The following is a 27,777-nucleotide window of genomic DNA, read 5'->3' on the forward strand; positions in this document are numbered from 1 at the left end:
TGAAAGTCTCCTAGCAACTGCTCGGCCAATGGGAGCGGCGCTGGGGCGGGGGTGTGCGGGCGGCGGGGCGGAGGGGGGGGGGTTAACGCCGCGGGGCCCGGCGAGGGGCCGGAGCGGTGGCGTCGGCAGCTGTGGGGCGCGGAGCGGAGCTCGCTCGGGAGCCGCCTCTCTCCCTCCTCCATCGGCAGCAGCCGCAGCAGGTGGTGCTGCGCGAATGGGTGCGCGGGGCTCCTCCTCCTCCTCCTCCTCCTCCTCCTCCTCCTCCTTCTCACCGGCGGCTCCGGAGGAGGGTTGCGCGGGGGCTGCGTCCCGCCTGTGAGGCGCGGCGGGTAACGGGCGCTGTGCGGCCGTTGGCGAGGCACACGCTGGGGGGAGGGGGGCGGGCGGCGCGGCCGCGGCCGGTGAGGGAGCGGGAGCGGGAGGGCGCCGCAGCGCGCTGAGGTACCGGGGCTGCGCTGGGCTCTGCCCGCCCGCCGCGCCTGTGGGAGCCCGGAGCGGGGCAGCCGAGGAGAACGGCGTTTCCGCCGTCTGGGCTCGCCCTGGGGCGCTCCCTCGGCCGGGCCGGGGGAGGGCTGCGTGCGCGGGGAGCCTGTCTGGCCGCGGCGGTGCTGTGGATCTTGACCTGTGCTCCTTCTTGTCAGGCTCCGGCTGATCCGCAGGGACGAGAGCGAGCTAGGTTAGCGGCTTGGCTTTGCCGGCTGTCCTCCTCGCTGGAAGGCCCAGCGTTTTGTTGATCTCGGTGAAGCTACGAGCGGCGGATGCTCGAAGAGGTGAGCGCCGTAAAGCTTTCTACTGAGTCAGTGAATTTGTGACTGCTCGGGTTTAGCTGGTAGTTTCACGTGATGTGAGAGTAGAGGTTCCATAAAGGATTTTGGCTTTTTCTTTTCTTTTAATTTTGTTTAAAAATATTATTTCTCTATTTGCAGCAAAGCCCATTTCAATTTGAAGATCAAATCATAACGCAAGATCAGTCTGTAGTATTACTGCATCCCCTATTTGTGTAGAACACTGCTGCTTTCTGTGCTGTCAATGAAATAGTTACATGGGGCTCCATATGCTACGAAGGTATGATAGGAATTTCAGGGCGATGACTTAAAATAGGAGGCAAGCGAAATAAAATGTGAATGCATTAAGTAAATTTCAATAGCGAACTTAGAAAGGAGACCTAGAGGAATTGTTTGATACCACTGATGGAGCAGGTTATAAGTATTCGGGGGGGAAGATTTTCTTTCCATTTCTTGCGGGTGGGGGTGGGGGCGAATTTGTGGTACTAGTATCAGTTATCATTTGGACTGGAGAGAGCATAGGAGAGGGTAATACTGGGCTCACTGGGGTCAATATCTTGTCTCTGATAGTGGCTGGCAGCAGATGCTAAGAAAAAGATTGTAAGTATAGGTTGGTTGCACAGCGATACTTTTATCTGTGTATCCTCCCAGTATACTGCAGTCTGGAGCTGAAGGATTTCTGAGCAGAGGTTGTATCTCTCTCTTTGAATTTGATAGCTGCTGATGGATGTTTTTCAATGAATTGGAGCCGTATATTTAGCATTCGCAACACCTCGTGGTGATGCGAGGCCATAATTTAACCGTGTTTTATATGGAAAAATGCTCTTATTTTCCAGCTTTTGCGCTGAATGTTTCATTTCATTCTGCATAACTGTTGCGTTAAAAGAAGCAACGAATAATTATTTGCTATACATTTGTCCTATTTCTCTAGCTGTTTCCTCTTCTAGCTGAAAAGTCATAGCTTATTAGTTTCTTGTATGAAAGTGTTGATTGACCTTCTTGCACCATTTTCAGGCCTGTTCTGTTTTATACAGGGAAGGTTGTATCTGTGTGTGATATTTAAGCTGGGGAAGCTTAGTGTTCATACAGAGACATTATTGTGATCTCTTTTCTGTTCTCTGCTCCAGTGTTCTGTGAAGTGCCTGTGAGTTATTTCCAGAGGACTAATCATAGTGACCCTGGGATCTCTTCCTGCATAATACCTAACTAGAGGCTGTTGGTTTAAGTACATAGCAGAGTTGTCTTTTTCATTGTGTTAGTTTGCATTTATGAACATGGAATTTCAGCTGCTGATTTTTATCATCCATTTGCTTACTATGAGGACAACCTTCTGCAGTTTTTCTTTCAATCTGGGTCTTTATTTCTCTGAATAACTCTGTACAGTACATGAGCTTTCTCACTTACCTACTCATCATCTTTTTAAATTTACTGAACAACAGGTATGCCTGCACAGACCCCTTTGGGACTCTAATTTTTGTCTCTTTGGGACTTCCATATGATACACTTTCATATCTTCTCCTTGTCCTTCTTTAACTTATTCCTACACTTTGCGCTTCCCCATCTATAATTGGTCATTAATAAATCCCCTGATATCTTAGTTTAAGAGCTTTTGGTAGGAAACATTGTGAAAGGCTTTTTGGAAATCCAATTATGCTGTCTTGCCCAGGTATGTTGGCTCATTCCTTCTTCCGGAGCACTGTGGCAGACTTGTTAGAGTTCCTTTCTTCCACAGAAGGTATGCTGACGTTTCACCAGTCCTGTTTGTTTGCGGTTACCAAATCTGTTCTATGACACTTCTGTTTTGCTCAACAGAAACCTAGAATTTACATAAGAACTATTCCTTGAATTCCCTGGCAATCTTTAGAGAAATTAGTTGCAGTTACCATCTTCCATTCCATGCCTGATTTAACTTACAGGTTGTATCCTACTGATACTTGAGAGTTTCATAATTTCTGAGATCTGGAATACTAGTTCTGGCTCTGCCCAGTAAATATTACCAACTTTAGGAACTAGTGAGGTGGGGGGGGGGTTTGGTGGGTTTTTTTTGTTGTTTTTTTTTTTTTTTTTTCCTTTTTAAAAGTTGTCTGCTTGCAGAGACAGCCAAGCTACTATGAAGTTTGGCTAAAGTTGATCTCAGGAAAAGGAGGAGGAACTGCAGAAGACAGTTCCTAAGGTTTTCCTCTTGGGTATCTGTGACGTGGGGAGGTTTGGTAGCATAATGTTCTGCTCCAGCTACATGTAGTAAGCGGTTTGTGAATGCAAACAGAGGAATACAATTTTGGATATTAACAAAAATAGTGCTATTGTTTGTCAATGGGAAAATGCTAATGTGAAGATCCATAGTGTTAGTTCAAAATGGGGTAGGAATTTGGGAGCCAGATGAAACATTTCCACGTGTTTCAATTTTTTCAGTGATTGCATTAACAGAATTTCAGTCATCTGCGTATGTAAAAGGTAGAGTTGAATCTTGAGGTAGTAGATCAGATTATATTCCTTGTAACAAGTGTTTGAGGCAAAGACCATGACGCAACGATCATCGAGCGTTGAATTTTATCAGGTGTGAGAGTATATTCTTGTGTGGTTATACGTGTTGAGAAGATCAAATAAACATTTATTTTCTTAAAACTCCTGATTTTTTTTTTTTATTTGTTTGTTTTTGAAGTAAAATGGCATGGAGAAATGTAGTTGTGATTTTCTGAGTATGATACGCTCAGAATGAAGTGGAGACTTAATACCCGCAGGCTAGGTGGTTTGACTTGCCTTTTCATGTTACTTTTGACAATACTGAGAAGTTTAGCTGGAAATTTGCCATTACTTAAAGTTCCCATAGAATGTGGTAAGTGGAGGGATTCCCCCACCCCCATTTTGCAGTTAATAGAATAATGATTAAATTGCCACAATCTTGTAAACGTGGGAGGAAAGATCTGGGGTCTGCTTTGATTGCAAGACTATCATTAAAATTACAATATTAAATAAAGGTCACTAAAACTGTAATAGATTTTTAGAGGAAGGAATTCTTTGAACTATACAGTTATCACTGGATATGATATGCATATTTTAGTGCTAGCTGTAAACTGTGTTATTAAAACAGCTGTAGAGAGAGAGTAAGTGTCAAAACTCTAGGGAGGAAATGCATGGACTTTCATTACAACGTTATCAGGGATAGATTTGTAAACCTACAATGTCATAACCAGAGTGTACCCTAAGTCTACATAGACTGATGTGTCTTTGTGTCTGTCTGGATAAGAGCCATCTGTGTGGCATCTGTGGATTACTAGACAAATGTAAAAGCTTTAAGCAGATTCACAGCTCCTTTTGGATATAATTTTAGTAGAAGGAATCATATTGCCCTTTAAGTAAATGCTAACTATGCCCCCTCAATTTTTACAAGTTGAACTATATACATGTCACAACTTGTAGTAGTATTTGAAATATACAGAGAAGGAATGTTTGTTTGACAATTTCTGGTTGATACTGACTTTTAAAACTTTTTTCCAAGGCATTGCGATATTGGGGACAGGTAGAAACCACCTCTCCAAAAATTGCCTTTCCCCATCCTCTGCCTTAGGGGGGGAAAAAGTTTTCTTGGTTACCAGATACTGCATTTCCCATTTGTGTCACACCCTGTGTCGGTTAGAGATGACCAGATGGTGTAATATGATCACAGCACAGTGCTGTGACAAGTGATTATCTTCTGATTGAATGAGTTTTACAAACCCAGTTACAACTACTCTTTTTCAAGTTTAAGCATGATATTAAGAAATTCTAAGTATGCTGCGTTGTGTGAAGTTTATAATCCTAACTTCTTGCTGCTCATGGTCTTTGCGTTGCAATATGATCTGAACTCAGCCTTACTGTATCGGATTTCTGTCTTGAATCTTGGCATATTCATTGTCAATCCCTCCCCTGTCCCCCAAAACAGAACAGTAATTTTAAGAACAGCTACTTTCAGCTCTCTGGGTTTGTGAAATGTACTATTTTTGAAGTTTAATCTAATCTTGTTCTTGAAAAGAAAGATGTATTTGTTAGTGAATCATGTAGGAGTTTGTGGAACTATTCCTGTAGACTTTTGTAAAAAAATTCCCCAGGTGCCTTTCTAAGAATCAAGTTCTCGTATGTTATTACCATGACAGCTCTTATTTTTTAAGTTCTTTGGGTTTTTTGTACTTCACTTGTTCCAACAAGCACTTGAATGGCTTGGTTTGATTAATGCTTCCTTGGTATTAATCAAGTTCTCTGTGATTTTAGTGTATTTTGGGGAGATGTGTGTGTTTGGAGTTTTTTTGTTAGTTTGGTTTTTAGATTTCCATTTGCAGTGGGACAGCTCTGCTGTTATGTGCACACATTTGAAATTGGGTCGCAGAGGCTCACTTTTTGACAATCCATCGGAGTCTTGTCCACTCCAGGACTTTCTTGCTTGGGACAGGAAGTGACAATTGGAAGAATTACATCTAGCAAGCACTGGGTTGTTACAGGTTTTTGAACCTGTTGGTGAAGTAACTGCAACAAATCCCTGTGTACAGAGAATGGGCACAGAATGAAAATCATTAAGTAGTTGCAGAAGTTTGGGCTGTTCAGTAATTCTTTTTTCTCCCACCCGCAGTCGGTCAGATTTTTGACGTTAGTATGAGATGCTGGGAAACAGCGAAATTTGACTTTTTGCTTCCTATTGCATGTTTTCTCAAGCAGGATTTGAGGAGGGGGATAAAAAAAAAAAACCAAACCAAAACACCCCAAAACCCCACAAAACCTTCTTAACTATTTTTGTTTGGTTAAAGCCTTTCTGTGTTAACTAGGATAGCCTAGGGAGATCCCTAAAGTAGTTCTCAATCTGATGTGTTTTATTATTCTTCCATAATTACACAAAATACTGCTTCAGAGTTACACATTTTTGTCCTCTACGTGAATGTGTTCCCTGGTACGTTTTGGTGGTTAAAGAGAGCATTGTAGTGTACTGAAGTGCAGTGTACTAAAGGTGAAGAGTCCCTTCTGAATACACTGTATCTAAACTAATTTTGCATCCACGCTGTCTTCATCAGGAATGCTCATCTTTAGCTCTTGCATACTTCAGTGAGGCTATTTTGAGCCACGTTGCTCCAGAGGAACTGCCTAGACTGGGAAGGAAATGTATCTGATGGGTCCTAATCACCAGATAGCTTTAGAAGTCATGGCTGAGGTCCTGAACTGGCAGTAGAAGCCATATGGAACTGATGAGATGATCTTAGCATGGGACTAAAGGCTTGTAGCGTTCCCATTTGCAGCTGACACAGGATTGTCTTGTTCTGCACATCTGAATTTAATTCTAAATACAGTATGTAAAGATGATTCAAGTAAAAAATGCTGACCACTCCCTGAAATGATTACTGCTTCAAAGCTACTGCACTTGTTTGATGACACGTAACTATTTAAGATACCTTAGGGTAGTGGTTTAACAGCTGAAGGAAGTATTTGAGTTTGGTGCTTTCCAAATCTTGAAATTGATGAGGGTGGCTTTTAATCTGATGTATTAAACAGTGTGCAGTGTACTGCAGGTGGTCTTTTCAAGACTAAAGGCTCTAGAGCCTTCAAGGTTGATTAATGTGAGAAGAATATAGTTGCATTATCTGGACTTTATTGTACTGCCTATGTGTTCTTGCTTTCTCTGTCTTCACTAGACATCTTTCTGAGCCTGAGTTTGTGTGTTAATTTTCTTTGTGTTCTCTTGGCGTACGTAGAAACAGTGCGTCACTAGAGAGTGGTCTTGATAAAGCATCTGCACTGAATGAATCTCTCTCAAATTTAGAGAGTCATTGCATTCCCACATCTGGACTAGTCGGGTTTCTGCTTCCAGTCAAACATCGTTTGGAGTGATAGATGCTGTGTCAGAATAGTATTGTCAGTGTAGAGAGACCTGTGGGTTGGTAATACTGTACATTCAGGGAATTTGGATGATAAGATCTCATAATGGGTATGCAGCCTCTTAAAGAATAAAAGCTGGTTTGTTTGAAAGTAATGGCATATCTGAAATGTGAGTAGTATTTTTGTGGACTTTCCAACAGTCCTTAATGGAATTTGTGTGTCCTGAGTTTCTTAACAGTCTTTTGAAATACCTTATTAGAATGCAGGATTGCAATGCTAGTAATGAGAATATACTTGTAGTTTAATTTGCCTTCTTCTTCCCTTACGTTTGCAGGTTTCTCTATCTGATGGATCCAACAGAAACGAAACTAACATGTAAGAAGTGTGTCCTCTTAATCCTTAGTTTGACTTTAAATTCCATTTTTAAAAGCACAGTTGTTTTGGATGGGTGGGGGAAAAAAAAAAAAGATTGCCTTGCAGATTTCTGCTGCGAAGTGAGTTCTTGTCTTTAGAATCTGAACCTTTGTTCATTTCAAGACATCTTGGTTTTACAGGGGAAAAAAGTTGAAAAATGTGCATAAATGAATATGGGCAGAGAGAAAGCAGAAAAACCCATTTCTTAAACAAGAACAACCACTAGATTGTTGCATTGATTGTGTTTTTCTTGCTGCCTTACATGTGCTTTCTAATATGTAATGTAGTAGTTTCTGCAAGCTTTCAACTCATCTGAGGAATAACTGTTTACCTCTTTTCCAACTGAATTTATGAACCTGGAGAAATACTCATCCAGCTGGATATTTTATTTTCTAATGCTGAGCATTCTGTAATATGACTGTACACCAGTAGATCTCTTAAAACTTGGTGTTACTTCAGGCACTGTGTTCTGTGCTTTGAAATGTTGATAAGGATTCTTACACTTTCTCTGTTCTCAAGAGACCTTATGAATAACAGAGCACACTTCCCCCCGGTTCCCTTCTCTTTTTCCCCCTAAACGATAACTTTTTCCACAGTGATAAAAATACAGGGGTTTGGTGTCAGAAATTTAGAAGTTGCTTATTCAGAGAGTGTTTATTGGAACATTAGCGGGTGGTTAGGGGAAAACACCCTTGTGCTCTAAAAGTCTACAGAGTCCATCTAAAACTGACTTGAGATTTTGTTCTGAAGTGCTAATTTGAAAAGGTGGAAAGTTTATTTCTCTGAAGTATCATTGTTCACCTAACAGCTGATGGGTTAGGCTGTTCAGCTCTTAAGCGTCCAAGCTGGATTTTAAGTTTCTGGCAGTGTGGTAACTCTAATGGCATTATGTGCCTTCTTACTGTGCAGTGGAGGTAGGGTGTGGGGACAATCGGTTTGTTCTTCCTTATGAGCGTGTGACTTTCCTTTGGTTTGCAGAGGGCCGGTGCTGTACTGAGTGGCTGTGCCAACAGGGTAAGGCTTCTATTTGTTTTCTTCAACAATTTTAGAGATTCTGCAAAGAAGCAAGCGACTTACCAAGGAAAGGCAATATAACTAAATGTATAGGTTAAGTTAAATGTAAATGGTTAAATACTTATTAGAAGTTCCTTTGCCTTCCCTCTGTTAATATATCTTTTCTAGAGCCTTTGTTATCCTTTTCTTTAAGTAATAATCCCACTCAGACAGATTTATGTTAAAACTTCACATAAGTTTATCTTAATAAAATTGCTTCCTGGTTGTATGGCAGGAAAATATTTAATATTTGGCTTGCTGTGTTTTCTCTGCTGTATATCAACAGAAACAACTGAGTTATCTACAGTGTGAGTCTTTATTATTTTCATGTATGCATGGCATTTTAGCTTTAGTTAATGGTTTACAAGACTTAGTTAAGTTTAAGGCTTACTAAATATAGATAGGTGCATCATTTTTACAGCATAATATCTGCTGTGCTTACTGTGTTCTAAATGCTGTGTAAAGAAGCAGAAAAACTTCATGTGGCTCAAGTCCAATAGTCACTCTCCTACGCCTGCTTTAACAATAGCAGCTAATACAGCTACAAGATTAATCTAAAATGCTCTTGCTATTTTAGGAGATGCCTACGTAACACACGTTGCCAGCAATTGTACTAAATACTTCACTGCTGAACCAGTTGCTCAGGTACCCTGCCTGTCTTTGTTGCTATGGGAGATTGGAAGACTATTACTGTGCCAGTGCTGTCATCAGGTAAACTGGTAATATTTTGAGTTCAGTGGATTTGCTAACTTCACCAGTGATGTTATAGCTGCTAAAGAGAGAGAGATTGGAGTTTTGTGCATGACATGGTTGACCAGTTAAGCAGAATGTTAAATAATGTGTAGTACATACAGTGCCTTGTTTTGCATTGAGTCCTTACAGAAATGCTGCTGTAAAATACTGTCCTTTCACATACATATATATATATGTATAAATGTTCTAAGACTTTTCAGTCACACTTTTTTTTTTAATTGCACCTTTTGGGATATCTTGTGTTTTCAGAGGTTTCTTGTTCTAAATTCTATTACCTTATAAATTGATTAGAAATTTATTAAAGGAATAAATATTTCCTTGCCCGCTTCTACCTAGCGGAAGAGTAAATTATAGCATACACTTAATATGAATAAGGATATCATACATTCTGTAAAAATTTTCACCAAATGCACAGCTCTTGCACCTGTGTGTAAAAAAGAAAAAAAAAAAGTGTGGTAGCATGGCAATTAGAAAGAAAGGTTGGGCAGTTTTTTTTTCTTGGTAGAGGAGTAAAATTGAAAGATACAATACCTTAAAATGTTATTTAGTCTTTAAATTTTCAGTGGAAGTTTATCTGTTTTTTCATTGTGAATTGTTTATGTCATTTTAGATGAAATTCTAAGCTCTAGACTTGTAAATTTCTGTAAATAATAATTTGAGTAGTTGGAGGGTTGATTTATTTTGTGTGTGATGTGTCCTAAACTGTTAGCCCTGACTTGTTTCTTAATGTTTTTAACTTTTAGATAGCAAAAATATCTTTCAATATACCTCAGAAAAAAAGATATCTCCCCCAAGCATGAACTCACAAGTGCTACGCTTGCCACTGCCTTCATCCAAAAGCATGCACAGCTTTTTCAGTGCCTTCTGCACAGAAGAGAATATTGAGCAGAGTATATCGTATCTCAACAGGGTAAGCCAGATATTGTTTATTGGAGGTTGTGTGAAGGTGACATTAAATCGATTGTGGTAGTAAAGATTCACTGGATTAAAAAGGCTTCTTTCTCAATGCTCAGAAGCCAAAGTTGGTGGGGAATAGGATTCCTGCCCCCCCCCACCCCCCCCACCCCCCCACCCCCCGGATTTCACCCAATATTGTTTCTCTCTTTTGGAGAATTGTGAGAGATTGATCCAGTTATTTATTCCCCCCGCCCCTTGTCTTTTACCAGGAATTGACAACATTGGGCTTTCCTTCTATTTATGCGGAGTCCAAAGGAAAAGAATTAAATTTAATATCTATCATAAATTGCATGAATGAATTGCTTGTACTGCAGCACAAGAACCTTCGAGCTCAGGAAGAAGTAGAAATGCAGCATCTGAAACTGGGTAGTGATATGGATCACTTACAGAACTGCTATGCTAAATTAAAGGTAGAAAATAAGATAATTTCACCGATATTATGCAGCATTTATGTTTAACAGATACTGTACATTCTTAACAGTGAGTGCTTTTTTTGTTTTTTCTCCCCAGTACTAATCTGCAATTGTACTTTTATTTGCATTTTGGGGTTATTTGAAGTATTTTTCCAGTTGAAAATTCCTTAAAGTTAAAAAAATATGAATTAATGAGAGAACTGAAAACTTATTGAGAATTATGGCCCCTTTAATCAAGGAAGAGGGAAAACTGTTCGGATTGGAAGCGTTAATGCATGCTGTGGGTGAAAATGTTAAACACTTCAGTTCATATCATTCAGTATCACTTAAAAGGATACACCCAGCTCTAAAATATAAATTCCCAATATAATTGCAACCAGTAAAGGTGTAGGTAGCATTTCTAGTGTGTGTCACAGGGCTGTTACCAGTCTTTCTCCATATCTGTAGCTTTTTCCATGTATTTTTTTTGTTGTTGGATTCCTTGGATAGCTGACTACAAAGGCTCCTTGCAAGAACTGCTCAGAAGCTGTTGTCAAAACTGAAGTTACTGAGCTTCATTTTATCACAGGATAAATACATAGACAAGCCAGTCACTGTGGAGTAGCTGATGTACTGGAAGTTCACAGCCTATGCTACTTCATGGGTACTTGTATGAGCAGCCATATTAGTGTTGTATTTCCCTTGATTCTGTCAAGAAAATAAAATTTTAAAAAAGATTTCAGTGCACGATTTGGGGCCTTTTAGTCTTGCCTTTCACTAGGGCTGGCTAGCACTGTCCCATTGACAAATACTGCTGTAGATTCTCAAAATCATAGCAGTCCTGCTGAGATTGGTCATCCATGTAGAAGCATTTCAATGTGACATTAACAATCATGTGTAACTGCACTCGTTTTTATACAAACACTCTATAATGTTAGGTTCCAGAACACTGCAGTTGCTTTCCCTAGACAAATGGCTTTAAGGTGAGGCAGGGGAAAACTTGTTAGTATTACTTCAATCCCAGGGCATTTAATTTAGCTGTCAGCTTGTAAGGTTTCTCATGCAAATTCTTTCAGATACCCTGCAGTAATCCTCTTGACTTCCACTATTGTGTTACCTATATTCTGATGTGGTTTCCTTAGAAGTTCTTGTTCCTTAAGTATCTCTACACATTTGTAGCTCACTACCTGTACAAAGAAAAAAAGCTTGTATATGGTGTTTGGCTCTGTCATTTAAGTTGGCAATTTCAGGTTTGTTTGAGTCTCAGATTTGTGGAGGAAGGTTTCTAAAATGCTAGTTTTGCATAATCTGTTGTAATGAGATCATCTGTCTAGCCTTACTCTGTATATGCGAAATGTCCCATTTGCTTTGCTATGGCCACAGTCTGCTGATCTGTGTTAATTGTTCCCTTGATTGTTTAACAGAAGCATTCCAGTAATACTGTAGTCCAAAATTCATACACGTTGCTTAGTATCTGCCTCACTATCACAGTATAGATATGCTTACAGAATCCTGACTTAATGAAAAAGTAATAACTGTATAAGATAATATCTGTTAAACACCAAGCTAAATTTTTGTTGCTTGTGAGCAGGAGTGTTTCTTGTACTGAAGAATCATCCTTCTTGCTCCAGAAAATATAACTAACTTGTTATTGAGAATGCAAGAGAATCCCCAAAACATCAGAGATCAAATAATTTACTAATTTACTTCAAGTGAGGTGGTTTAGCAGTTTGGTTTGGGTGTTGTGTGTGTTGGGTGGGGGTTTTTTTAGTTGCTTGCTATTAATTCTTATTGGTACTGAACTATCAACACTTTTTCTAGGAACAGTTGGAATTATCTAAAAGGGAAATAGTTGGACTTCAGGAAAGAGACAGACAACTGCAAAGCAAGAACAGAAATTTGCACCAGTTACTTAAAAATGAGAAGGATGAAGTGAGTTTTCTTGTACATTAACACGAGTCATTACATAAATATTCAATAATGTGGGTTTTTGCAAGGAGTCTCATAATTGTTCACTTTGAAGGCTTTTTCTGTCGGTAAATGTTGTCTTTCACCAAAGTGAAATTGGCCTGTTGCATATAGATAAATAGGTTCTCTAAGGGATAGGTCCAAGATACAACAATGGTAGAGAGTATTGGAAAAGCACATGTACAGTTTTCTGAGGCTTTCTATGCTTTTGAGCATAGCTTTACCTTAGAATGTTTAAAAAGACCAAAAAGTAGGAGGGGGCAACAGGATTCAGTCACATGCTCAAAGCTGTGTGTGTAGGAGCTTTTCTTTGTTTGCTTTTATTTTGTTTGTTTTGGTCATGGTTTGGGGTTTTTTTTTTTTTTTTTTTTTTTTTTTTTTTTTTTTTTTTTAATATTGTAGAGGAGAGCAGAAGACCAAAAAGAAGGGGAAGTAGGGGGGAAACCCAGCCCAAAAGCACAGTCTCATTAAACCTGGGAGTCTTGGAAAAGCCAAGATCAGAAAACACTTTGACATCCAAGACACTGCTTAGTTTGGGATTTGTTTCCAGTGTGCTCCTTTCCCCCTTGCTGTCCTTTGCATGGCTCCTAAGTTTCTGTGAATAGTCTGTGTTCATAATCATATTCATACAATTAGCAATCAATCACAGTACTATTTGTGTACAGTGAACATCCTAAAGTTCCAGCGTAACATATTGAATGTGCTGTATGTTTGTGAGGTTAAAACTGATGATTCAAAAAAACCCCAACACAACCCAGGCATTGATAGTACAGGCCAAGAATGTGCTTTATGATATGTTTTAATGTTCTTTTAGACCAAATGGAATAGTCTGACTTCCAGCATCCTGCTGCCCAAAAGTAGAGTTTATTACTTTTTTAGTGTAAACCTGACAAGCCTACTTTTAAACTAGATCCTGAACATTGATTACTGAAACAAAAAATATGTCTTTCTCAGCTCTGTTCACTAAAGGTGTTAAAGGAGGTTATGTAAGTTGCAAGAACATGAGTTCAGTTGTACTTCAGAGGAGCTATAGTATTACAATATGTTGCTTATGATGTTGGTTTCTGCAGAAAAACTAAATTCCCTGAGATAAGTCTGAGGTCAGAATCCATGGGTTGGGAGAGTTCTCCAGATTAATTTTGTCACTTCCTTTCACCAGAAATACAGTTTAATAGAACAGTCATTTTGCTTCATGTGTTTTGGTTTTCTGAAGAAATTTATGTACTTATGCTTTAGTTGAAGAAATACTGGTTTTGTGGGGTTGCTTTTAGGTACAGAAGTTACAGAACATAATTTCAAGTCGAGCTACACAGTACAATCATGATATGAAGAGGAAAGAAAGAGAATATAACAAATTAAAGGAACGCTTACATCAACTAGTCATGAACAAAAAGGACAAAAAGATAGGTAAGTAGCTCTGAATTTTACTACAGGAAAATAGCATATTCTGTATGTTAACAATGTTTATATTTGGTTCTGGGTATCTTTAAAGTCAATATGGCTGCCCTCTTGTAGGTTTTTTTTTTTTTTTTTTTTGTTAGATGTTAAAATCTTACATAAAAGATTTAATATTTCATGTCAGCTTACTGTGTAAGGCTAATAAACTTCTGTGTTCCATAAGATTGTTTACCAAGCGCAAACCAAGATGGAGATATTCACAAAATGAGTTTTTTTTTTTACTAGGGAGAATTACTTGGAATTAATTCCTAAGCTAGAGCTGTGTCTCCTACTTTCTTGCTACTGCTGCCATCACAAGACTTTGGATAGTGTCATAAACACTGTATTATGCCTACCAGTTCCAATTGGGAAGGAACACTGCATGAGCTTTTTTCCCCTTGAGATACTACAGTCTACTTCTGTTAACATAAGTGATGAGAAATTAGAGAGGAAGTAACATAAGATAGACATAGGATCTAGTGCTATGTGAAATGAGGAGAAAAGAAATCTCCTTTGTCATATAAGTACTTCTAAGTTGTGCTGCCCAAAAATTGTGTTGAAGATATTCATCAGTGCTGTTCAGCATGAGTATAGTTTTCTGTGGTGTGTTGCTGAAAATAGGTATCAGTGTTATGTAACAGATAAAAATATCTGCACCTCTTGATTCATATATCTGGCTTTAGAGTATTTATATAATTTTTCTTCAGTGGAAGGGAGGTCCTGCTCATCCTCTCTTATCCCTCCTGCCACCCCTGAAACCCTCAGTTGTTTGCCAACTGTAGTGCATGTTGTATTTTAGTAAGCTGGTTTAGTTCACTAAACCAGAAGAAAACTATTCGTGTTTTTGCCAAGTTGGTTTTCTGCTGATTTAGTTTTCTGAAAGTGCTTGTGGGTAAGCCAAACCAGGTTTGGACACTGTAGCAGGAGCACCTATTTTGGCTACAGAAAGTCTTTGGGTATCAACTCAGTATAACTCTAGAAGCCTCATCCTGAGGTCAGTGAAACTTATTTGTGGCATGTTCTTGACCCCCCTAATACTAGCTCACATATCAGTGAGGTCAAAATAACAGGTTTTTAAATCTAGTTACTGTTTGCTTGACAGCTAAGTAGAATTGAACTTGGACCACTAATCTGTAGTAATGTGTTGTTTTGGTTTTTTTTTTTGTTGTGGTTTGTTTTGTTTTGTTTTGTTTTTTCTTCTTCAAATGTGGACAGAAAGTTTTTGTTTTGAGGAACACCTTGTGAAACATCACAAAGTTGCTTACTCTAAACTGGAAATAAAACTGGTATGATTGCCAGAAGAGAGGTTAGAGTTAATACACCATTGATATAAAGGCTGAAATAGGGATAAAGGCGCCATTAAGAAGTGCATTAAAAAGATAAGACAGGATGAGAATATGTCCCTCTGAGTTTCAAAAATTATTATCTTTCCTTGATTATCTTATTCTTACTTTGTTAAGCAGGGCAATGTGTTTCGATATGGGTCTAAAGATTGAGGGGGATATTTGGGTAACGTGGTCTCTTGACAATAACTACACGGAAATGCTAATAGGTAAATGCAATGACATCTGAATATTTATATATTTGCATGTTTCATGCTTTGAAATGTCCTTTTCATTTGTAGCTATGGAAGTTCTAAATTATGTTGGTAGAGCTGATGGGAAGAGAGGTGCATGGAGGACTGATAAGACAGAAGCCAGGTAGTTGTCTTAGAACAACATTAATTGAAGTATATATTATGGCTGTTACGTTGTTACTGTAAGATTGCTTCTTCCAGAAATGAAGAAGAAATGTACAAAGTTCTGTTAAGTGATTATGAACAACGCCAAAACCAGCTTTTAGTGGAAAATGCTGAGCTGAAAAAAGTTCTTCAGCAAATGAAGAAAGAGATTATTTCACTTCTCCCACCCCAGAAACAGAAACCTAAAGAAAGGCCTGAAGATGGGCCAGTAAGTATTCTTCAGTTAAAATTACATCTGTCTGGTAGTTTGGTATAGTGCTGGAGTAATTTGATCATTAAGGGGAAAAAAAAAAAAAAAGGTAAACTTCTTGTGGAACTTGTGGATTGCACATCTGTGCTGTGCTTGAAATCCATTGGTGTTTATACATTCTACTCTTCGTGAACAACACCCAGTGTGTTTTTCCCAGTCAGTCAATGGAAAGCTTGAAAGTATACTTCGAATAAATTTTCAATGCAGTAGGTACCTGTATGTAATTCTATATAACAATGCATTTTGGATTTTGTTTGCCTTCCATACTAAGATGTTGATGGTAGCTTTCAAGGTGCTTATGCAAAGACACCAGGCTTCCCATAGCATCCATGGGGGTGGAGGACATGTAATTAGGGTGTGCTCCTATAGTACATGGATTAGAGTAGCTGTTAGTGCCTTTTACAGAGCTGCTGGTATGTTCAAGGAAAATGTTTGATTTCCAAGGAAAAGGGTTTGTGGAGTTTTCTGTTTCTTTTGTTTCCAGGTTTTAAGTCTTTCTTTGTTTACACAGGATACCTTATTTTTATGGAACTGCACATTCATTTATCAGAGAGTTTGTGTATTCCTTTTGCTGATTCCTTGCTACAAGTTGCAGTTCTGTTTTGATCTCAGAATGAAGTAGGGAATAATTTAGAAGGTTAACTGAGCTTTCTCTTAGCAATAAGAGTATCCCTGGGCATAAGGAAGAGTTGAAATACAGAAAACATGCATAAAGGCTAGATTCTAGGAGTCATTCAAGATTGATGGTGTACTAGTAATAGGATATTAAGAGAATATGGATACTCTACAGAACAAAGGATGAAGTATTTCTTATTATAGTAAATAGTATGTGTTGGTACATAAGCATATGTAGATGGAGCCTTCCAGAGTGTGCTGTTACTGTGGAATCTAGTGCTTGCCACTTCAGAACGTCCCCTGTCCCCCTCAAGTTGCTTTACTGCTTCCTTTACTACTGAGCCGTCTCGGGTGCATTGTCCAGCCCCAGAATGTGCTATGTAGAAGAGCACTAGACTCTCTTCAGCCACTTCTTTGTAAGATGTGAATAAACTCTTTTAACTTACCCCCTGTACTGTGTAGAATGACTCCCATGTGTATTTAGTGAAGTAGTCAGTAATGTGCAGTGTTCTTAACCTTTACCTTAAAAGTTCATCATGTAGAAAGTCAGTAGACCTAATTATTACTATAGCTTAGCAACAAGAAGTTGATCTTCAGTAATGGGTGTCGGGTATAATCTGTAGTATAAAGCATAATTGGGTACCAGTTCTGTAAATGATCCTTCTGCTTTTAGGATTTCACTGAGGCCAGGAGTGTTTGGCACAAACTTGAGTACACTGGTGAAAATCCAGCTGTGGGAATGGGGTCTTTATGAACTTGCTCCTTGAAACAAACTTGAGGAAAAACTGGGACTTAGTGCTCTGAAATTCACTGTTCTTGGGTGATTAGACAAGTATTTGTTAACTATTGTAGCATTAATAGACTACTAAGAAAATACTAAAAGTATTTAGTGCACTGAAACTTCTGATTAGTTCTCTTGTAATAGTACTAATTAACCAAACTAAGCAAAGCAACTACTTCTAGACAACAGTAATTTCTAGTAGTACAATAATAATAGAAGTACTTACTAGATGCAAGTCTCAAGTGGAGTTATTTCAGTGGGTTGTAGGGTGGTGTGGGGTTTTTGGTTTGTTGGGGTTTTTTTGTTGTTGGGTTTTTTCCATTTAATCTATTTCATGCTTTCTCTAATGCCACTCTACAATTGGAGATAGCAGTGTCCCTATCATGACAAAAAACTTAGGTTTTTTTACATTTGTCAAATTAATATAAAGAGGAAGAATGTTGCCAAAAATAATGGTTTTGCAAAAGTAAATTATTTATTTAAGACTTAGTCTATGCCACAATGCCTATCTTACATGGATTAGCTTTTTGTTTAGAAATACTGGTTTGCTTTGTGAATGTCTGAAAATAAATTTATATTTAAAACATTGCATCTGATAGTTCATGTTTGTTTGTGGCTCTCTTAACATTTTGGTATGAAATCTGAATTCTTATTGAACCCCTTGCAGAATAAAAAAAAAAACCACCCCCAAAAACCCCCAACAAACATTGCATTTCTACTTAGAAATGCTAATTCATATTGATTCTTAGAAGGAAACATACACACACATACATAGTGTGGCAGCTAAGGATGTAGTTGCATCATTTATCATTTTGCTTCCCATCACAGAATAACAGCCATGAAACCAGCCAGACTGTCACGTTATCACAGTACTATAGAGAGACATATTCCAGACCGGGCTTTCATTGTGTTAGCATATATAAATACAAGTAAAGGAATAAGATGTTTCTTTATGAAGTGACATAAAACTCTTTAACCAACAAACCAATCCCTGCCCCGCTATGCCCCCCAAAACAACAAAAAAACCCCAAACCAAAATCCTGTTTGTGTGGGGGTTTTTTTCGTGGTGGTTTTTTTTTTTTTTTAATAGCTGTTTTGCTCCTTAAGACCTCCTGTGATCTGGGTTTGAAAGAAAATTCTTACTGCGTTTGTAAATTGGTTACTTTGATGCCTTTGAACCTCCTGGTTTTGTACTTCCCATCCCATTTTTCTTACCTCCTATTAGATAAAGGGAGTTGTATAGAATGGTTTAGATGCTTGAGAAGAGTGGATTATTCATGCCAGGTATTCAAATGGCTATAGCTTTTCAATTTAAATCTACTAAATTGTCCTGGACTAGTCTTCTCTCGGCCATTTAGATTTTTGTCTTAGCTCTTCGAGATAGCATTCATGTTTGAACAGTAGTGTAAAATGGGAGAGGGAGGTGCTAGTTCTGCTCTACCTTTGGTGTGTTGTGGGTATTTTTATCATGGAGAAGAATAAGGCAGGGGCAAATTACTTAATTCTCAACAGGAGAAAATCTTTGTCTTAAATTCTGTTCATGCTGCATAGTGAGTTTATGAGCACCTATTGCTTAAGTTCAACAGCAGAACTCAGCGGTCTGAACTCTAGCTTGAAGATGCATGAGAGTGAGTGAGTCTTGCTAGCTGATACTCTCTGTGGTGGGGTTCTGGGTACTGCCAGGTCACTTCTGTCTCTTCAGCATTACGCTGTCAGGGAACTGAACTCCCTGACAGGCAAATTTCCTTGAATGGGAAAATCTTACCTGTATATAAGGGTTTTCCTTCTCTTCAGTAAATTAAATCCATGTACATATTTAATAAACAAATACATGTATTTGGAGTGGTGGAGTGGTTTGCAGCTTCTTGTTTCTGCTTTTACAGGTGCTGTCAGACCTGGAGGAAGATATTGGAGAGTTAAATAAAGAGAATATGTGGGAACTGTCTTGTGAAACTGTGCGAGAGCAGCTTACCAACAGCATTAGAAAACAATGGAGAATGCTGAAAAATCATGTTGAAAAGTTAGATAACCAAGGTGATGTTTAACTGTATTACATGTACATATAAAATGCTACTGATAATTCCATTTGGTATCATGCTCTTAGGATTTACTGACTTAAGCCAAAAGGAAGCTAAAATGGAAGGAATTGTGATCTGGTAGACTTTCTGAAAGGGCTTGTGATTGGCGTTTTTCTGTGTGAGTTTTAACTGTAGGTAGTTAGGGAAGCAGTTGCATACCAAGCCTGTTTTCATGAGAAAGGACATGATTATAGTTTGACACAGAAAACGGCAACTGTCTGAAGAAATAATTATTTTTCTTTTGAAAGTACATGCCCTGTAGTAATGCTTGTTGCCTTTCCCTACCTTTTTGAGATGTTAAGTAATGCAGATGTAACAATTTGAAGTAATTGGATGCAAAATATGTAAGTCCTTCTCAAGAGTCTGGGCTTGCCACATCCATACCTCTGAGGCTTCTTGTGGCATTCTAAAGTGAACTGGCTGATGGTATAGTGCTGGACTCTGCTCATTTCCAGCTGTTAAACAGCATTAAAAGATGGCTAAAAATATATAAAATTCTTTCCTAGTATTATTTTCCCATGCAAGCAAATGCTGCTGCTACCACAGGGATGTTTGCAGTCAAGAATAAGACTGAGAAGGTCACGCACGCAATTGCAAATAAATGAGCAGATGGTCTTTGGGAATATGTTTATACCCTAGAAAGGATTTTTAAGAACACTTGCTCTGAGTAATACTTGTTTTGATGTAACTAACTGACTGAAAAAATAGTTGTAAGCATCAGGAAAAATTTTTCATGTATTTGCTGTTTTCTTGGAGTCACGTTTTTGGTTTTTGGATTTATAGAGATGGCCATAGTCTAGTCCTTTAGGATTCAGTTAATGTTCAAACACTGGCATCAGGGGATCAAAACTTGGCTCATTACAATCACTGTGATAGCTATGCATGAAATTAAATAAAGCAGTATGTAATTACACAAAATACATTTTATTCCTCTCTAATTCATTCCCTTACTGGGATGAAAATATGCACACAATGTTTGTTAGCTCAGTTTCTCCTTCACAGGACTTGAAGGAAAAGGCTTTCTTTTTATATCTGTGATAAATATAGTTACTGTCATATTTTTATGAACACACAAGCCCTTCAAAAAAGGGCTCAGAAGAATAGGCTAACAGCATGTCAGTGAAAAGAAGTGTTCAGTTGTCTTGATTTTTCTTTTAAATAACCGCTGAAACAAGCGGGGGTTTTTGCGGGACGGTTACTGCAATGCAGACACTTGGTTTACCATGGGGAATGTGAAACAGCTATGTTTTCATTGGTACTTTTTTTCTGAACTGGATTTTGTGCATAATTACATGTGTAGCACCAATTCTGGATCTCTTGTCTCTGATAGAAGTGCTTTTGAATACACTGTGTATCTGTGTTTCAGGATGAAACAAATACAGTCTAAAACCTTTTGCTATTGCTATGAGTCCCTGATGTGAGGAATTTTTTTTGTTTTTGTTTTAAGTAGCGTTTTTTTTCCCCCCCTTAGTGTCACGTGTGCATTCAGGAGCTTTGAATGAAAAAGATGTCATTTCAAGAGAAGACCATGAGCTGGAAACTGAAAAGCTAGAGTTAGAGATTCAGCAATGTAAAGAAATGATCAAAACTCAGCAACAGCTCTTACAGGTAGTGGGCTTTAATTTTGCTTATTTTTCTCAACTGAATCTAAGGGGGGTTTTTTTGTTGTTTTTTTAAATGTGTCACTCTTCTCACCTCTTGGCCTTTCTCCATTCTTTGATAATGCTTTTTAAATAAAATATCTTAATGGTTGGTCTGAGTATTGGTGCACTAGTGGGTTGGTTAGTAATTTAATGAGCTTGTAATCCTGGTAGGAATAATTTGGGGGGATAAACAAAGGTAAGGAAGGCTGATGAGGTCAGCTGCCTGAACAGGGACATTTTGCTTGCCATCTGAAACTCTGCCCCCACCAGCCACCAACTTGATACTACATGGTTTCCATACTAAACTTCAACCATTTTTCTGACAAAACTGAACCTGTGGAAATACTGCACCTCTTAACAGTCACTCCCAAATTAATGTTTGTGTCTCTTGTTGCTTTATATCTGCAGCAGCAGCTTATGTCTCCATGTGATGATGACACCACTCTATTACTACAGGACTGCTATTTGTTGGAAGAAAGAGAGCGTCTTCAGGAAGAATGGAGACTATTTCGAGAACAAAAAAAGAATTTTGAGAAGGAACGAAGAAGTTTTACAGAAGCTGCTATTAGATTAGGACTTGAGGTATTAGAAAAGTGGAAGGGTAATAGAAAAGGGAACTCCTATGGAAGATGAGTTATGATTGTTAAGTAGTTTTACTGTTATGCACGCTAAAGTGCAGTCATCCAACAATATCTGTTTGCTAATGTCTGTAGAGAAAGATCATTCCCATACTGTAGAAAACATATCGTTGGTCATTTTAGGAGATCTTTCTGTTGGCATTTCAAAAAACTAAGTTTTTTTGTGTGTATTGGAAAATACAGTTGCTGCAAATGGAATGACCCATTTTTGTTTCAGCTTTTGAAATATCTAAGTACTTCCAAAAATCAGTCCACTTAATCATTAAATGGTTTATTAGATGCTGCTTAAGTTTGGTTTCTTACAAAAGCAAGGCCTATGCAAGTTTCAGTCGGATTTGGCTGCAGGGTCGAATTCTCAAAGCTACTGGATTCCTAAACTTTTGTGAAACCAGTGACTTGCAGAAACACAAAGTAATTGCTGCCTTTCCCTTAGTAGGGTCATTATCTGTTCTGTTCTTGTAGTTAAGCTGGCCAGTAAGTACACATACTGGAAGGCAGTCAGGGTAGATATGTCTCTAAAAGAGCTCTAGCATGTGTGTCCTTTGGTCTAGCCAATAGTTAGGGCCAAGAACATGAAGGGGCTTAGAAGTTCAGCAGGGAAAGGAGGTCGTGATGATGTGGTCATGAAACTATGATGGTACAGATATGACAGGAAGAAAAGACATTGAAGGAAAGAAGAAATGGACTTCAGATTTATTGCTTACAGAACTGCTTGCTTTGACATGCAGAGAAGAAAGTTGGAGTGGGATGTGATTAAAACTTTTAAAACTGTGGATTCAGTTGGTCAGATGAAGGGAGTACTGTTGTTCACCAAATCTCTCAAGATTAGGGCTAGAGGGAACTCATAGAAACTGCTTGAAATTAAGTTTAAAATATATCCCCAAAAAGGTATGTGTTTATATATTGGGTAGTTGATTTCTGGATTTTGCTGCCACAGGGGATTGTGAAGGCAATCAGTACCAGCATGTTCAAAAAGCAGTTGCCTAAGCTCATGAACAGCACGTCCACAGATGGGTACTAAAAGTGGGGGAACAAAGGGGTGCCTTCCAACATCTCTAATCAAATGACTTTTGGGACTGGGAACCTCTGAGGCAATGCACTACAGAATGTGGCTGGGTTCATGTGATCTCATAAATAGCATCTCTTGTGGCCATTGTTGGAGACAGAATCCTGAGCTAGATGGATAACTTGTCTGACTCAAGACAGCTTTTCTTTTTTTTTTTTTTTTTTTTTTTTTTTTTTTTTTTTTTTTTTTTTATTCTTATGCTGTAAAATGTATTGTAAAGAACATAAAGTACTTCAGATTTTACTTGCAATACTGGCACAACAGTAGTTCATGTGGTGACAAATATTGACTCAGACCACTACATATCTGTATGTATTCTTCAACTTTTATTTAATTTTATTGGCATTTTAATGAGTTTGTGAATTTCATGTTGGACCTTGAATCCAGCTTTAAAAGTCTTGAGTGATAATGACTGATAATTGTTTGTACAGAAATGTTTAGGATTACATTGCAGCATAAGCATAACTATCCATGCTTCTGCTTGTTAAAATGCTTAAGTATGAAAAAGAGGAGTAATGCTGTTTGCAAAAGTTTGCATTGGAGTTCAGCTTGCTCTATTTTTTACTGACATAATAGAAATAGTTTTATATAATGAAATTATATAAATTAGAATAAAAAATAAGTTTATATAAATTATAAATATACCACTTTATACAATAATTTTATAGATATTATTTATATAATGTCCTGTTTCACTGATGGTTTTTGGAGATGAAATAGCTTATTGCTTGATTCCACAGCCATTGGATCTCTTGGAGGTTGTCTTTTAGCCATCATTTTCCTATTCTGTGCTCAGAGTGACTGGAAAATGAAACAACCCCTTTCTTCCTGCCCCAGTTTCAGATGGAAGTAATCAGTGCTGTTTTCAATGTCATTTTTATCTGTTTAGGAGAAGGCTCAGGGTTGAGGTTTAAGCAGTAATCCTTACTGGCAGCTGCCCAGAAATGAGGGCTACCTCTAAGAGGTAGGGCTACACTGAGAGGGAAGGGGAGCATGGGAGGCAGTGGTAGGAGATTGTGTCACTGGAGTGGAGAACAGTAAAATGAAGGGATTAGTCAGACCTCTGTGAAACAAACCATGGGGTTTGGCTTGTAAATAAATACCTCCTCAGCTAATCCTTGTTGGATTCAAAAGCTTGCTTACATGACTGTAATTCTGTGTTAAACTGCTGGCTCTCCTTGATTACATGGACATGTTACAACTTTTGCTTTCTTGGATAGAATAGGATCAATTTAACGTGGACTAAGCTTGTTCCTGTGGTCGTAAGTGTAAACTGTCATTTCTATTCCTAGAGAAAGGCATTTGAAGAAGATAGAGGAGCGTGGCTGAAGCAACAGTTCTTAAGTATGTCTACTGATTACAAGCACTCTGAAAATGTGACAACTCCAAGTGCCTTCTTAGGAAGCAAGTATTTGGTTCAAATTATGTTGTTGTAATGTGTTTCTTTTTCCCCCCTTTCAACTAGAAGATGCAAATATGAACAAAGCTATTAAAAACCCAAAACTTCCCAAGACAAATTTTACCATGTATCTGTATCCCTCTACCTGTCAGGGTAACTGATAGTTCAAAATCCCCCTTTAAAAAGGGAATCATGATAACTCCCTCCCTGATAATTACTTATATAATGAATTTATATTTGTGAAGCGACCTGGTGAATGTCAAGTACCTGACAGCACAGCCATTAAGAATGGGGAACTTCTACAATTACTAAGTTAAATTAAATTTGATCATGTTTATTGCCAAGGCAGTTGAAGAAATCATGACCTATAGAGATCTGTATAGATTAGAAACAAGTTTTGGAAACGAGCATTATAATGTGGGGATGGCAGTATTAATTATTTGAGATGAGGTAATATTAAACACGTGTACACAAACGTATTCAGTAAAAAAACCAAATTCTTTCGAAAAAGAAATAGTGAAAAGAGCATAATGATAATGAAAATAAATTTGAGCAATAAACATTTGCATTTGAAGATTCAAATCTTCATAAAGGAATAATTCTTCAGAAAAAATAACAAAAATATGGCTATACGACGTATAGGTTGGAATAGTGTTTTTATTGAAAGTATTTTTTACTTCCTTTCTTCTACATTTTTTTTTTTTCTTTCAAGTTGGTAAGCTTGTTTCCCATCCCCTCGTGCCTGAATATGCATGTGCAGTGTTTTGGCCTGCACCACTGAGCCTTCAATACTTTCTAAGGAGTAGGGGGGTGGGGTGAGACCAAAAAAAAAGGGACAGGGGAAGAAAAAGTAACAACAGTCTCTGTTAAATAGATTCTTGTTGTGGCAGCCAACGTTTAAAGATAAATGGGTGAAGCACCTGGCAAGTAAAGATAGCTTGAATTTGTATTCTTGTTAGGTAAAGTAGCCTGCCTCATGCATTCTGGGTTCTCCTTGTTTCTCCTCTGTGCAGTTCCCGTAGCACTTCTGTAAGTGTGAAATGAAATGATCTTCCACAGTAGGGAAACTTTTAGAAACAGAATTGAGACAGTTTGGCTGTTGCTCATGAAGAATGACTTGATTTAGTGATCTGTGAGCAGCTTAAGATCTGTTCATTGTACACTAAAGCTTTTGATTTGTAATTGCCTTTTTCCAAATTCTAGTGTTTCTGGATGTATTTAATGGCATTCTTAAAAAATGGCATTCTTCAATCGTATATATCCTAATCTTAAGATACTGGCTAATAGTAATAAAACCAAATATAGGTCTGTCACACAGAGAATCATACTCCATTTGGATATTACTCCACAGGTTATCATTAGAATTGTTGTTAAATTTTCCTTTTTCACAACACTTGTCCAAAACTTATTAATTCTGTAGTACTGTGATGAATACTGTAGAATACAGAATCATTCTATTTTTTTTCCACTTCGTATGAAAGCTTTGAAATCTAAATGTGAGGAAGAGTTAGTGGGGATTGATCTGGCTTTGCCAAGTTTGGCCATATCGTTCCATTGACTTTCGTGATGGTTAAGTTCATATAAATGCTAAGGCATCTACCTTACTGCTTTTAATTTTTTTTCTATACCCTGACAAGTTTGCAAGTTCTCATGTTGGTGTTAATTACTGCATGTTCATGCTGGAGAAGTTTTTGCTTAAGGAGTAAGAAAGTGTTATCAATTGTAAAGTGAGAAACTACATTTCTGTGACTTTAAACTTGACTTCACTATGACTACTTGCAGCAGTGGTCCTGTATGTAAACGCTTAATTTTCAAATTTAAAATCCTAATTTTAACATAACTTCATTCAGTAACATTAAGTGTACTTATAAAATCTTATCACAGATTTGTAACAGTAAGTTTTCCACAGATCTATAATAACAATATTGATTATTATAGATGTGCTGTAAGATGTTTGGTGTGTGTGGTTATTTATTTTAAAGCAGAAGACATAAAAGAAGCAAGTCCTTCAAATGTTTTTGGTTGCACTGTAGCTTAACTGATCATATGTTTCTCTCTTAGGTTCTGACCAAGACAATCAGTTAGTGAAATCTGCGTCTCAGCAAAGAAAACCTTACTGTACGTTGAGTGGTCCTGTTTCAGCAGAACCTTGCCAGACATCTCAGTATATTACACGTAACAGGTATTTGAAATGATGTTGCAGATGGTTATTTTTATAGTGTTAAACTCTATGTAGAACATGGAGACTAAGTTGTGATAACTTACAGAAAGCCTAATCTAAGGCTTATGATTGATATATAGCAAAAACGTATTAGACATCATATCATAAAAACAGTATCATGTTTCTACCCAAAGCATAACTTATTTGAATTTTAACATTCTCTTTTTCCCAGTTCCACTGCTGCATCAACAAAACCTGCTGGAGATAGCAAGCCAAATCAGTGGGTGGAAAGTGACAAAGAGGAAACAGAGTAATGCACAAAGTCATGGGAGGACTCCAGAGCTGGCACTCTGCTATGTAGAAACTTGCACATAGAACATCTGCCTTAGACTTCCTAGGGTTGCCTGCTGGGTTTTTTGTTTAGAGATTTGTTCATAAACTTATCATTCTAAAGTAAAACAGAATGCTGTGAGTTTGATTATTCTTCTAGAGGATTATGTGGTGATCTGAATTGTGGCGTGTGTGTGTGTATGTGCGTGGACATGGCTTTTATTTTTTAGACCATTTTTTGCCTCTTTCTTGCAACTCTTGAAAGAAAATAATTTAAAAATATATAAAAGCTTTGATATTTTTCTAGTAACAAGCTCTGATTCTGTGAATGAAGCAATGGTCTGAAACTTTGACTGTAATGAAATATTGGATCCTAATGTTACCTTTTATCACAGGCAGAGATAGCACTTTTAGAAATCGTCTAATTATTGGAAACATTCATTTATGTCTCAAGTGTAACTGGCATTAAAACTTCTTTTGCCTCAACTTGAATGTACAGTATACTGTAGATTTTTAACAAAACAGGTTCTATATTTATTGTGTGATTTGAAAATACCTCTTTGATATTTCAGATGACTTAAAGTGCAAAATCTTTATATATTTGTAAATAGACAAAGTGATTATGCTGAGAAACCATGAAATGAAACACACGCATACATAATATTATTTTACATGGCGTTTTAAATTGTTTTATAGTGATACTCAGTTTACAGATGCATTAGGACTTTCAGTGGTTCAGTCAGGAACCAAATTATTTCAAATGTGAACAATAAATGTGTATTCTATTCTAAGAAATCCTGGTTCTGTGTTTTGTGCACACTAAGCTTTATCATGGTTGTAGGGCTGTACTCTATGTCAACAAATCTGCTGCTGGTTTTGTATTTTGTTATTTTTTCATTTTAATTGACTCCAGAATCTTTTTTGGTGTAGCCTTTGGGAAATCTGTTTTGTTTATAATATAATAAAAATAGCCAAGTAGAGGTAGGTTCTTTCAAAATCTCCTTCACCTGACTCAAATCTTGCACTTTTCCTTGCCCATTATAAATCCATCTCATCTTTGGTTGGGTTTTTATGCATCCGTGAATGCACATGTACAGCTCTGATCCTAGTGTAATTGACCTTTTGGAAGATAGACAAGAATCTTCTGCCTTTCTCAGGGTCGTAGGAAGGAAATTAACTCTGAAGCTTAAAATCCTTCACTGAAAATGCATTGCTGCTCTGCCTGTTATCTTTGAAATTGGATGTAATGGATTGAGTAGACTACCTGGAAAAATAACAATAGAATAACATGGGAAAGAGAAGAAACTGGAGTTCTTCAAGAAGCTGAGGCACGAAACTGCAGTTTCTGCTGAATGCTTCAGTACATTGAGTTACAGCTTGAGATGAAGTAGTAGCAAATGCAAACTGCAAAGGGTACTTGTAGTAGTATGGTTCTCGCATAGCACACTTAAGGAAGCAAAAGTGTATATAGTGATATT

At 37.8% G+C, this 27,777-nt stretch overlaps 1 protein-coding gene across 9 annotated transcripts; it reads left to right on the top strand.

Moving 5' to 3' along the window:
* LOC115349248 (SSX family member 2 interacting protein) lies at positions 1–27,094 on the top strand. Of its 9 annotated transcripts, none has more exons than XM_030033243.2 (17): positions 1–218; positions 642–770; positions 6,958–6,998; positions 8,016–8,051; positions 8,668–8,801; positions 9,587–9,753; positions 10,010–10,210; positions 12,014–12,124; positions 13,432–13,567; positions 15,222–15,297; positions 15,375–15,546; positions 18,868–19,018; positions 20,534–20,670; positions 21,114–21,287; positions 23,702–23,813; positions 25,870–25,990; positions 26,202–27,094. In XM_030033243.2, the coding sequence occupies exons 5-17, from the start codon at positions 8,759–8,761 to the stop codon at positions 26,281–26,283; spliced, it is 1,683 nt and encodes a 560-aa protein (XP_029889103.1). In that variant the 5' UTR covers positions 1–218; positions 642–770; positions 6,958–6,998; positions 8,016–8,051; positions 8,668–8,758; the 3' UTR covers positions 26,284–27,094. The 9 variants fall into 9 exon arrangements, with proteins under 9 accessions (XP_029889103.1, XP_029889104.1, XP_029889102.1 ...); XM_030033244.2 differs by having other exon boundaries at positions 1–200; XM_030033242.1 differs by having other exon boundaries at positions 202–329.
* Positions 27,095–27,777: the final 683 nt, after the last annotated feature.

Source organism: Aquila chrysaetos, chromosome 12, assembly GCF_900496995.4.
Source record: "Aquila chrysaetos chrysaetos chromosome 12, bAquChr1.4, whole genome shotgun sequence".
NCBI lineage: Eukaryota > Metazoa > Chordata > Aves > Accipitriformes > Accipitridae > Aquila > Aquila chrysaetos.